This window comes from Lissotriton helveticus, chromosome 12 (assembly GCF_964261635.1).
Source record: "Lissotriton helveticus chromosome 12, aLisHel1.1, whole genome shotgun sequence".
Taxonomy (NCBI): Eukaryota; Metazoa; Chordata; class Amphibia; order Caudata; family Salamandridae; genus Lissotriton; species Lissotriton helveticus.
Window position 1 is genome coordinate 234,530,992 of NC_136073.1, and position 12,277 is coordinate 234,543,268.

At 44.4% G+C, this 12,277-nt stretch overlaps 1 protein-coding gene across 4 annotated transcripts in view; it reads right to left on the reverse strand.

Moving 5' to 3' along the window:
• PIEZO1 (piezo type mechanosensitive ion channel component 1 (Er blood group)) overlaps nucleotides 1-12,277 on the reverse strand; it is an 859,941-nt gene that overhangs the window by 85,224 nt on the left and 762,440 nt on the right. For all 4 annotated transcript variants that reach the window (XM_078670084.1, XM_078670083.1, XM_078670082.1 and 1 more), the window contains 5 exons: nucleotides 10,173-10,431; nucleotides 8,140-8,328; nucleotides 7,512-7,746; nucleotides 6,804-6,906; nucleotides 5,958-6,105 (listed from right to left, as the gene is read on the reverse strand). In XM_078670084.1, the coding sequence (XP_078526210.1) occupies nucleotides 5,958-6,105; nucleotides 6,804-6,906; nucleotides 7,512-7,746; nucleotides 8,140-8,328; nucleotides 10,173-10,431 (934 nt within the window). The remainder of the gene's footprint in view (nucleotides 1-5,957; nucleotides 6,106-6,803; nucleotides 6,907-7,511; nucleotides 7,747-8,139; nucleotides 8,329-10,172; nucleotides 10,432-12,277) is intronic.

A 12,277-nucleotide genomic window follows, 5' to 3' on the forward strand; every position in this document is an offset into this window, starting at 1 on the left:
AAAGTTCGTCCGCAGCTCTGGGTGTCACTGTCGGGAATAGGACCATACTGTTGTCCGAGTCCGAGTGCATGGTGCCAACCTCAGTGTCCGAGTTGATCGTCTCTCGATCCTCCCTGTAGGAGCCCACCGCTGCCACTGCATCATTTTGTCCCTGCTTCTGTTGGTGGGCGGTAGGTTTGCGCTGTTTCGGGTGATTGCGTCGGGCGCCCTTCCCGGTCCCATCCTGATTCGAGCTTTCGTTGGACCCAATATCCGTAGAGGTCTGCGTCGGGTCCAGATGGTCCTCGAGCTCCATCGTGTCCATCCAGTCTTCCACGTCGGCAGGGCTTTCAAAAAAATGAGATTTTTTGTCATGGATCACTTTCAGGCGCGCAGGGAATAATAAGGCGTAGCGCAGTTTTGCCCGTTGGAGTCTCTGCTTTACCTCATAGTAGGAGGACCGCTGTTTCTGCACTTGAGTGGTGTAGTCCGGGTACAGCGATATTCGTTTGTTTTCCCACTGTATGACCGATTTTATTCTGGCCTGGCTCAGCAGCATGTCTCTGTCCCGATAATTTAGGATCTTGACAATAAGTGGCCGTGGTGTTTGTCCCGGTTTCGGTTGGCCAGTTGGGATCCTATGAGCTCTCTCTACACAGAAGAACGGTGACAGACCCTCAGAGGCGACGTTATCCCGGAACCATTGTTCCATGAACTCCGTTGCACGGGATCCCTCGCTTCTTTCCGGCAGGCCAATAACGCGGATGTTATTGCGTCGATTACGCCCCTCTGCATCCTCCACGCGTTCCATCAGGGTTTTCACTTGACGTTGGATCAAGTGTATGGAGTCCGTATGTTCCGCCACCGTCGGTGTAAGTTCCGCTAACGTCAGGCTCTGATCTTTGACTTTATCCGTCAATTTCGCATGATCTGCCTTAAGCAAGGAAAGGTTGGTGGTGAGGTTGCCCATCTGTGTCTCCATCAGCGTCCTGGAGTCTCTGATCTCTTTAAGTATGAGATCTAACTTGTCGCCTTGCTGGTTCTCCGAGGCGGTGGAAGTCGATATCAGCGGCGCAGGGCCCGCCGGGTCCGCATCCAAAGTGGGTCCCGTGTCCGTCCCCTCCTTGCCCTCCACAGCCTTCACCCCTTTACGCCCCATGGTAGACTTTGGGCGTTCAGTTGGCAGCAGGGGTGCGTCTCAGGGCAAGTTTCGGCCGCTCGGCGTGTATTGTACTTCCTGGAAGTGTCCCCTACGGCCTCTCCTATCTCTCCCTCCCGGGGGCAGCAGTTGCCAATGGGGTCTCCGCAAATCCGCAGAGTGGGGGGTGCCGTTTCCCACCTGAACTAGGGTACAGAGGCACCCAGCTTGTTTCCAGTATCAGCTCCCGGTAGGCGAAACGTTTCTCCCCCCACCAAGCTGGGTCCGGCGGTCCAAGATCGACAGCAGGATCGATGGGGCTCCGTCTCGGGCTGGCTCCCAGTTATAAAGAGGCAAGGGGGCAGGCACAGGAGGGCCGGTCGATGGCGTATGGTAGGTGGTGCCCCAGGGGCGACTCCTCAGGGCCCGTTCACGGCCCAGTCACCGACCCACCTCGCGGAGGTAGGGTCTGTGCCACTTCGGCTCCGTCACTCCTCAGGCGATCCCTCGGGGCTCCACAGCAGGGTCCGGTCGCGGGCTCATGGGACCCGCCCGCCCCAGTCCGCCTCCACTTGCAAGCAGTGGCTCTGTGCGCTCTGCACGGTGTCGGGCCCCAGGGGCTCCCTCTCCTCGCTCCGAGGCTCCTCACCTTCAGTCACCGCGGGGAAGCAGCGGGCCCGGCGGGGAGAGCCCCAGTCGGCAGGCTCCGCCGCCGGCGCAGGCAGTCGGTCCTCAGCGTTCGCGCCTCGGAGCCCCAGGCCGCAGCGCAGGGCCGTTCACCTTCTTCTCCTCCCCCGCTGGTAACCGGATGCTCAGGGCGCCGTCCGCAAGACTCAGCATCTATGGGGACAGGATCTCCGTCGCGGGGGTCCGTTTCCGGTTTGCGGAGGCTCCGCCGGACCGCCGCCTTCCTGTCTCTGCTTCCCGGGCACCTCTGCCACTCGAGCCCCCAGTCTGCAGCGTGGCACCAGGCCCCAGATTCGGTCACGGCGTAGCTCCGACCCTCCTGCCGTCAGCCCTCCAGGATTTACGTCGGAGTATGCAGGGGGTCTTAGCTGCAGAACTCGGCCGTTTTCAGACGGAATCAGCCCCTCAGCGTGGGCTGCAGGATAATCACTCCCCCGGCGGCTCCGGAGCTCTAACAAACTCCGTCCGCCATGATGGCCTGCTAGCCACGCCCCCCATGCTTGTTTATTATTATCTTGTTTCTGTGCAGGCAGAGAGAGGTGTTGGGAGATATGAATAGGGATAGAAAAGGGTCTACAGGTAGGAAAGAAGTCAATCAGGTAAAGAGCTTCCACACTATTAGCAAATGTAATGAAGAAGGAAGATCACCACCTGTGGTTAGTGGAGAGATATTTTAGTATTATCTTGAGCATTTATAAATTAACTGAATTCTTCATTAAAAGATATGAATGTCCAAGGTACACATGACAAACGCCACTTAAAAAGCTTAAGTAAGATTGCGTGAAAGTTATAAAAATATCACCTTGAATAAAAATCTCACTCTATAATACGGGGTTTCAAACTCAAAATATGATTTGAATTCTGTGGATGTTTTGTGTATTGTTTTGGAAAGGGCCCAAGTCCCACGGTGCTTATCAAATCCAACTTATACGTGCATTGCCAATTGACGTTCGTGGCCTTATTCGGGAAGAAATGCAGCTGGTGGTACATTACCACTCTGCTGAAATTATCACTACACCTGTTGTAAAATTTGTCATAATGATATGGCTAAAAGACCAGTGCTAGATATTGCAAGTGGCATTTATCACAGCTTATGATTACTACGACAATGGTACATAATGTTCTACTTTCAGCAGTTACATTTGCTGTATGTTTTACCACAGACAGTAAATGTTTCCTCTGTAATAGAAAGAAATCTGAAACAACAGCATTAATTATAGAGGCAGTGGAGGGAAAAAATGTGGCTTATTTCAGCTCCATGCCATTACCCAAGTATGTAGTGACAATGCTTTGCCAACATATTAATCACAACTAGTTATTATCTTGACACCATTTAAGACCATCTCACGCTGATATTTTCTGCAATGACAAATACAGTCATTTGGAGATGGAATTATGTCCAGCAATCAATACGTTGTTAGATATTGCACTTATAACCTGTGCTAAATTTTACTACTGAGTTAATCCAGTATAATTTCTGTGGTAAGCGAACAGAATTGTTTTTTGCCAGGAGGCTGGGTTTTCCCCTTTCAGAACGAGTGGTATCTAACTGCTCGCGATATTCCCCATTCACCCTTTTTCATCTGTATGGATGTTGAGTTTTGGGGAATACTACAATGGAAGTTCCAGTCAAAACTGGAAAAATCTAAATATTTAGTACCTAATCATGAAAAACCTTACAGGGTTTAGAAATCCTGAGGATATGTCAATGGTGCAGTAAAAACTAAACTAAATGAAATTAAACATGTGTAATCAAAGTTACCAGAAATACAACAAAATGGGTTTGGACTGGAGGAAGAGGTTTCAGGTTTTAATGGGGAGTTCTTATATGTCACTTGCTTTGCACTGTATACTTCAGAACTTGGTTAGACAGGAAGAAGGGAAGGTGTGTGTAGAGGTGACATGTGAACACTGCTGTTCCGTTCGCGAAGATAAGGTCATGCCAGTGGTCAAAATCAGACATTTTAGGCTTTTGGCTTCTCTTTGTCCCATTATATGTAATATTGTTAAAAACTAGGGGTTGGCATAAGTCCCTAAATTCAATGTGGCTTAATCATGTGGAATTACATAATAATTCAACAAGATTATGTTTGAATTGTGCGAGAAGAGTACTTCTGCGCTTAGCACTATTTCTAAGCACAAAAATGCCCCCTCACGTCCAAAATGAATGCAAGGATGCATTTTGCGCTAGTACACAGTACTAAATGAAACAGAACACGAAAAATGAGTGCGAGCGGCTGCTTGCGCTCGCTAAATGCGCTGTTGGGGTATGATCTTCCCCCAACTTACTACCAGCATGTAGCGCTATTTTCATAGCATGTGTTCAAAATGGATGCAAAGATGCATTTTGAGCTAAGAAACAGCATTAAATGCAGCAGAACACACAATAGCTCTCATGGTAATACCCCCCCCCCATTACTCTTAATTACATGAGCAGCAGTAATCATGAAATTATCGGTAATTTTGCATCAAAGAGTAATGCAGAATTCCAGAAATTACTCCGCTTACTCCGGCGTAATTGAAATTTTGCCCAGGCCTACTAAAATTATTGTTGTAACCAGTAACTATCCACAGAGTGAATTCTCGGTTTCCTGTGTTCTGTCGCTGTGCCTCAATCTCTTCAACTTTCTCAGAAATCTGAGATTAGCCAGCTGGGAACAGCAATGCATATAAGTGAGAGATGGCAAACATTATGAACCACCTACATACATATGTGTGATTACCTGGTGCGACACCATTATGTCAATTGAGTACTATATTTAAAATAATAGTTACTTTGACTTACCCTTGCCTCAGGTTGCCTTTAGCACCCAGCAAGGTGAAAAAAGGATGTATCCATAAAGAGCAGCTACTAGATTGTGTTAAATTACAGAAAAAAGCCTAGAAAATGGCCATGATCATTGTAATGATCAGGTTGCTATACTAGTCAGTCAATAAAATCAGCGTAGAGATTGTTATTTATCGTTGCCTTCAGAGAGCAGGCTTAGCAGTTCCATTAAGTAGGTCCTGGAAGGGGGGGAGGATTGATGCCACTTCCTCTGCAGATAAACAATGGAATATCCAGTGATATAAATTGTGTGCATAATGAGTGATGGGAAATCCAGTGATGTCACTTCCTGTGCAGATGGATGATGGAAATGAGCCTTCTTGTGTGGCTTCTTCGTTTAAAGACAGGAAACAGTGATATCACTTCATGTCCGGATGGATGATGGGAACTCATATTATGCCATTTTGTACATGATGGTAAATCCAGGGGTGTCAATTTGTTTAGGTGAATGATGGAAATTAGTCCTCTTGATTGGCTTCTCCTTTAAGACAGTTTTGGTGGGAAACCAGTGAAATTGCTTCTTGTACAGATGGATGAATAGCATTCCAGTGCTGTCACTACCTGTGCAGTTGGATGATGGTAAATACTATGATGTCACTTCCTGTACAGATGATCCATCTGCTCAGGAAGTGACATCATTGTTCATTGTTGGAAGAATTGAAGGAACATAACCTATTGTGAATTGATACAGCTAAACTTGTAAAGTCATCATGCAAGTGTAAGAGCCCAGGGAGTGGATGGTAGTATCCGTAGAAGAAGACAAAGACTATACCTACCAGAAACGTTCCATACATGAGAAGAAGCATGAGAACAGTGTCTACGAAAGGGATAATGGCATCTTTTTAACAGAGTTCACTTTAAATTGTGTTTAGAATTCACTGAGGTGACCTCTGACTTCTGCCACATTAGGCAAACACAATTGACTGACTGCCACTAAAACCAGAAAGAGATTCAACTGGGGTTCTCACTGGCTTTCATCAATTGCATTGATAACAAAGAAAAATGAAGTCCACAACAGTGTGGCTGGTACTGAAAAGGACCGTGTGCCCCTAGCATCCTTGCTAAAAGTGAGACACCTCCTGAGGGTTTCCCTTTGTATACTTAGGAGGAAGTGACCTTATTATCATGTATCACATTAGATATCAGCAAAGGGCATCAGTAACTCAAATCAAGATTATCACAAATCGCGCCTTTGGATAAGTGAAATGAAGCAATGTGTTCCTATACCTCATCCCTTTATACCAACTCTGCCCCGCAACCGCATAAAAGACAGTTCATCTGTATACTGCAGAACACAATACCTGTGAATGGGAGGTACAGACTTACCCCAAATGCCCAGAATCCAAAGATGATGATCACAAAGTCTACCACATCGGCGAGGAACATCAGGGCATAGACATCAGTGGCAGCCCGGTACTCTGTATGCAAAATGTCACGAAAGAAGCCTTTCACAGGAAGGTAGATGCTCTGGGCTCTAAAACAGGAAGAATGGGATACTCTCCATTAGCAAAACAAAAGGCTACCATACTACAATCGTAGAAGTGCCATGCAGTAGTGTGAGCAAGGGCACACCCTTTACTCAATTTAAAAGGGGCAGAGAACTTCAGCAGGGGTTTACACTTATTACGCTCTGTTTGCCCATGTTTCCAGCCTTCTACCAAAATATCAGTTGCTTATAAAAACTACCCACAAAACACTCATGGCATAGTTGGGCTTTCTACTTACAATGCATTTATTAATTGTTTGGAATGCATTAAGCAATTGCTTAGCAGTGTAAGGCATAGACGCTTGGACAATGTGAAGCTGTATTAGTGGAGAATTATGGTTTCCTATTGGCATTCAGATTCAGTTTGTGCCAGGTTTTGAACAGCATTCAAGTGGGGCCCGGTCTCTTTTAGGAGGGTGAAGGGTGTGACCTAATGGTACTCTATTAAGGTGAAAGGCCTCATTGAAGAGTTTTCAATTCTGGAAGGCAACCACAATTAGTTGGTTTATATGGTCTGGGTGCAATCCTAAACTGATACATTCCTCTCACACTCTTCCATGTCAGAACTTTTACCCCTTTAAAATAAAATACAAAATGCATCTGATCCTTATCTTCATACTTTGTAACTCAGTATTTTAGCTTGAAGCTGTAACCAGAAAGGGTTGGACCTGGGAGAGGCTGCTTACATGGTAAAAAAGAAGACTTTGATCTTCAACCCTGCTGCTTTTATCTTGCGACCCGTCTCGCCCTTTTTGACTTCTTCCGCTTCTGTCTGTGGTTTGTCATTCTCTGAGAATACACAGTAATAAAGAGAAAAGAGTAAAGAATATTGGCAGCTGGTTTACAGACACATTTGATAAATTATTTTGATATTCAAGTAAAGAGTAGTCCTCCCTGTTACAATACAAAGTCTACAGATAATAAAATCTTAATCTTGGTTCTCAATCCTGGGAATCTTCAGTGAAGTTATACATTTTTTAATTATCCCACATGCTTGAGGGACACCAGAGTCCTGCACACAGACAGGATTATTCAAGTGCTCATAACTATCAATGAAGATTCCATAATGGAGAATGTTTAATTAGTGAGCAATATTCAAGTACATAAAGGAACAGATATTGTTGAAGGACCATCTGGTTCATCTGCCTGTCTGCTTCAATATAACATTTCATCTTCTGTTTCAGCTCTGCTTTCACCATCAAACTAAGATTACTACCCTTTGTCTGGCCTATCCCATAGTTAATTCATTTACTTCGAGTTGGTCCACTTTATTGAATTTTAGATTTCATGCAAAGGTATGGACAGTTCAGTTCATCTATCCCTAAAGGCACATGAAACAAGCAAAACCTTCTCCAAGAGGTTTCCCCAGTCACCAGAAGGTGACAATCACTTACCACTTTGCAACTCCAAAGCTTCTGGTTCTTTTTTCTTTCCCCGCCACCTTAGACGTAAACTTGTCCCTTTTGGTTTGGAGTCCTTGTCCCCCAGATGCACCTCTGTTGGTATAGGGTCTACCTGATCCAGCTCGAGGTCCATACTAGGGGCACTTTCCTCTTGGTCACGTTTTAACTTCTCACTCTTCTTCTTGACTTTTGGTTCAGTCTCTTTATGATCCCAGAGGCCATAACTCTAGGAAAAACAAGCAGAAATTGTGCATTTTCACTCACTGCTAGTTGTTGGATGGGGGTGTGGAGACCAGACATTCAGACAAACCCCTTATGCTATTGACCTTCTGGCCTTCCTCAAAAAACCTTACTATGTTGACCTAATTTCCACTTGTTTTTAAAGTCCAAGAACATGGGAAACACAGGAGTAGGATATGTTGCTGCTCCATGTAAAACAAATAGATTAAAATGGTGAAGTGGTGTACACAATGGCAATGCAATACAAGGAATTCACAAGACGGGAACATGCAACTGTGAATTCCCAAGGCTAAAATAACTTAAAATGATCTTTCTATTGGTCTTTTGAAAGGTGAAGTTGCCATTCATACACTGCAGAAAGGGAGGTAGATTTGCTTACCATGAGGAGAGATCGATGGAAGAATAGCGCCAGCAGTTGGATAAGGTCGTACTTGATGTATGATTCTGTCTTTTCCAGTCCAAGGATGCGAGGAGGAAAGAATGGCTTGCCTTCATTGCGAACCAGGATGATGTAACTGTTCCATGGGAAAAATCCAAACTGAAAAAGGTACTTGATAACAACCATCACCTGGAATGGAGACAGACAACAAGGAGCGATGGATGAGAAGGACTTACAGTTGTTGCCATTTGCATTTTTTCTATTCCCAAAAACTTTTTTTATTAAGGGAACAACTTCGGCTTTCTCTTTACTAAAAAAAAAGTTCAATAATAGCTTTATTGTCGGAACATTCATACATGGTCAGTCAGACTTGCCAGTGAGTGATAGGAGGGGTGCAAACAGCATTTGCTCGCATTATGAATACTTGCTCCCTTCTTTGTAAAGGCAACTGCCGATATAGGACAGTGTGCAAGGCGTAATAACATGGACATGGACTGTTGCATTTGCAATTCGCCATAACCTATCATGAAGGTTGTTAGTGGCTATAAAGGCACACCAGGGTCATATTACACAAAATGCCATGCGAGCGCTATGGACATGTGCCCGCTCTCTGTGCACCCCCAGGGCACTTTGGTATTACAGAACGGGCCGCAGAGGCTTGTGCGGGCCCTTCTGTAATACTGTTGGTGCCAATGCACATGTAGTGCCAGCAATATCTCAGGAGGGCATTCCCTCATTTGCATGAGTGTGTATGAAAATAGGATGATCAGCTGTGTTGAAGGCAGCCGACAGGTCCAGCAAAATGGTCCAAATTAGCCCCACAAGCATTACTCGGAGAGGAGTTGGCTTAACGCTAGGGTGGTCGACCTCGAACCTGGGGAACTGGGTTCAAGTCTCGGCAATGACGCTGAACATCCTGTGATTCTGGGCAAATCACTTAATATCCCCATACCTAATAAAAATGAATGTGTCCTCGTGTAACGCAACTGGTGCTATGTAAAGCGATCTGATACCCGATATCTTCGGGTCAAGTTCGCGCTATATAAAACTCTGTAAAAAAAAGAAAATACTTAATATGATGTGAAAGAACACAGTTGGCGGATTTTCACTGACACTTTTTTATTCTCAGGCATACTTTGAAAACAAAATGGGAAATACTGTAAATGTTTCATATACTAGAAGTATAAAAACATAAAGACATGGAACCAACCTTATTTTGGGAATTGAATACAGATTCACTACTTGACTGTTGACATTCATCCTCTGGTATTGAGAAAAACAGCGCATTGTCTACCAGTGGGGATGTCACAGAAAGTAACTACAAACAGCAATATCCCATCCATTCACTACCTATTTCCACAGCAACCCTTTCTCACTCCTTTTCACCACCAACTTCTCCATTAATGTTCATGCACTCTGTGAGGCTGACTGCCTCAAAAAGCTTCCCCTTGCATCAATGCAAATGTATATTTGTGTAAGTGTAAAGTTGCATATCTACACATTTTGCAGGTAGTACATTTACAAAGCCATTTGCAGGAGTAAATCTTCACACACACTTGAATGAAAATAGCCATTCGCATGGGTGTACCTGCACAATACTTAGTTTTACCCCGTTTTAAAGGTATCAAGTAAAAATTCAATCAAATGGAGTCCGGCAACGCCTGCTGAAGGGCGTCTTCTGGATTTGTACCAATGAACGAGGCTTTAGGTCAATCGCGTATCCCATTCAAGACCCTAGAAACAAATACATTTGCACAAGTCGAAAGTGCCGTCAGCACCTGGAAATTCTCCAGGGGTTAGCATTTACATATGTTCTGGTTACGCCGAGCACTCATACAGTATTAACATTCTGCACAAGTAGGGGATTTCTGCATTTTTTACAGTATGAGCAAAGTTACGTGCTCACTTTACATTACTTGGATCCACCCAAAAGGATTGTCCAGTATCTTTAGAACCTGTATGTGTCACAAACAAATTCACTCGTTTTGGTAGCCAATATGCAGACCATGCATTCGTGTTCGTCAGAATCCTACCTCAGTGTACACAATAGCTGTCATCCAGAATTTCTTGCTGGGCCGGGGAATGGATAGCATTGCCCAGAGGAAGATGAGGATGGGCAAGAAGAGGGAGATGACGGATGCCGTCACCATGTTGTTGAGAATAATGATGAAGTAACAGAGAAGCTCCGAGTGGGCAGCGATGAAACTGTAAATGGCCAGCAAGAGCTTAAGGAATCGGTTCTGGGATTTGTAGAACTGCTCAGACTCCTTTAGTTCATCAAAAGGGAACTGCCTAAGAAAGTGACAAATATAAAAAACAGATAACAGGCTAATTAAATATGTCCATCTCATAATATAGGTGATAAACACTATGATATGCTTTATATTCAGTAGCATCTTCCACTGGCCGTTGCCAAAGCATGACCATTTTCCCTACATCATGAAGGAAGAAAGTCTTTACATTTTATAATCAACCATTTTATGAGAAACTTAGCATTCCATAACGTTTGTAGCTAACCCTTGGCTACAGGTGGTGTAATATTCCATGTTTTACACCAATAGTGAAACTGCCGAAATAGCTGCGTGAGATATAGAACTATGAAAATGGTTTCCTTTCAGTTGAAATGGTCACTTGGTGTTTGGACGTGTCGGTGATACCAATTAACAGATCAGTAAACACATTTGTGTTCCCTATGTATTATATTTCAGCTTGAGCATTTCAACCACCCATTGCCTTCAGAATTAGCGAAAGAAGATGGGAGTTTAGTGTGTGAATGGCATTGGTATGGGTATTTCTCTATACAGGTCTGTCCTTGTTCAACTGTTCTTTCATCTGAAATCCCCCACTCTGCATAAATCTCTTTGGGGGTGGAAGTAAAGAGATAAACTTTTGTGCATTGAAACTAGGTTAACATGCCCAAAAGATGTCAGGTCTCCAAACAATGCCAAGGTGAGCCATGGCAAACGAAAGAACATCCAGTGTCCTTGGAGGTTTTGAACACACATTTCTATGCCAAGGTGTCCTCTCATTTTATCATGGTTAAATGGGGAACAGGAGTCCAGATCACAAATTGGAAAACAGAGGCTGATATTGATCGTTTGCTCTGCTCTTTACTCTCTACATATCCTGAGTTACTATTTATCGGCAGCGCGCATTTTATAGCCATCTGTGCGTGGACTGGGGATTATTGTGCATTTCCAGCTCCATGATTTCCAGACTAGCTGCACGAGGGCAGCGAGAAGTTACAAAGGTAATATCCCTATGATGACTTGGTGTGGTCAGCCCAGCTGGGTGATAAAGGTAGAAGTGAAAAATACTCCTACCAATATTACAGAGAGTTACAATGGGCAACATTACCTAGTGATGGACAAAACTCCTTTACTGACATCCTTGTTTGGTGTATTAAAAACTGGAGGGTGAATAACTTGTCACCCTGTCTCGGTCATCTCTGTAGTATTTTTAATTTCTACCTTTATCATCATCCAGCTGGGTTAACCCCACCACACCTAGACATCATATGGATATTACTTTTCAAAACATCCATAAGAGCTCCCATGGTTGTAGTTCTCATTGGTGACCTTGGGCATCATTGTAAGGAGTAACCCAATATAGAAGCATGCCACCTGATGGTAGGTGAGGGTTACCGTTAAGCTTAGTTACTCCCTTTTAACTCATGTTCACTCTCATATTTCTGACAGGATTTCTCCATACGGTGATTTGGGTAAGTGGTATGCGATTCAACAGGGGGTATAATTGGATGATCATACATTGTAAGCTGGGATGCATCCTGTTAGGGAGGAGGTATTTATGGCTTGAATATTATGATAAACAGCTAATGGACTGCTCTGTTCCTAGCTGACAGCCAGTTGGCTTGGTGTCGGTATTCAAAGATTGGAGTGTGTCTGGGAAGATTACAAATGGTTCCTTGGGACAAGGTTGAGGACTTTGCCTGTGGGGGGTGAAGTATTAAGACAGACCTCCCAGGAGGTTGTTGCTGTTGTACAGTTAGTTCAAGACAAGTGAGAATACAAGTACTTTGGCTTTGAGAAAGAAGAGTGGGAGCCATTTCATGTATGTTAAAAAGTTGGAACCTAGAGGCTGTGGCAAAGTTGGTGATGGAAGTTTCCATGTTCACAGA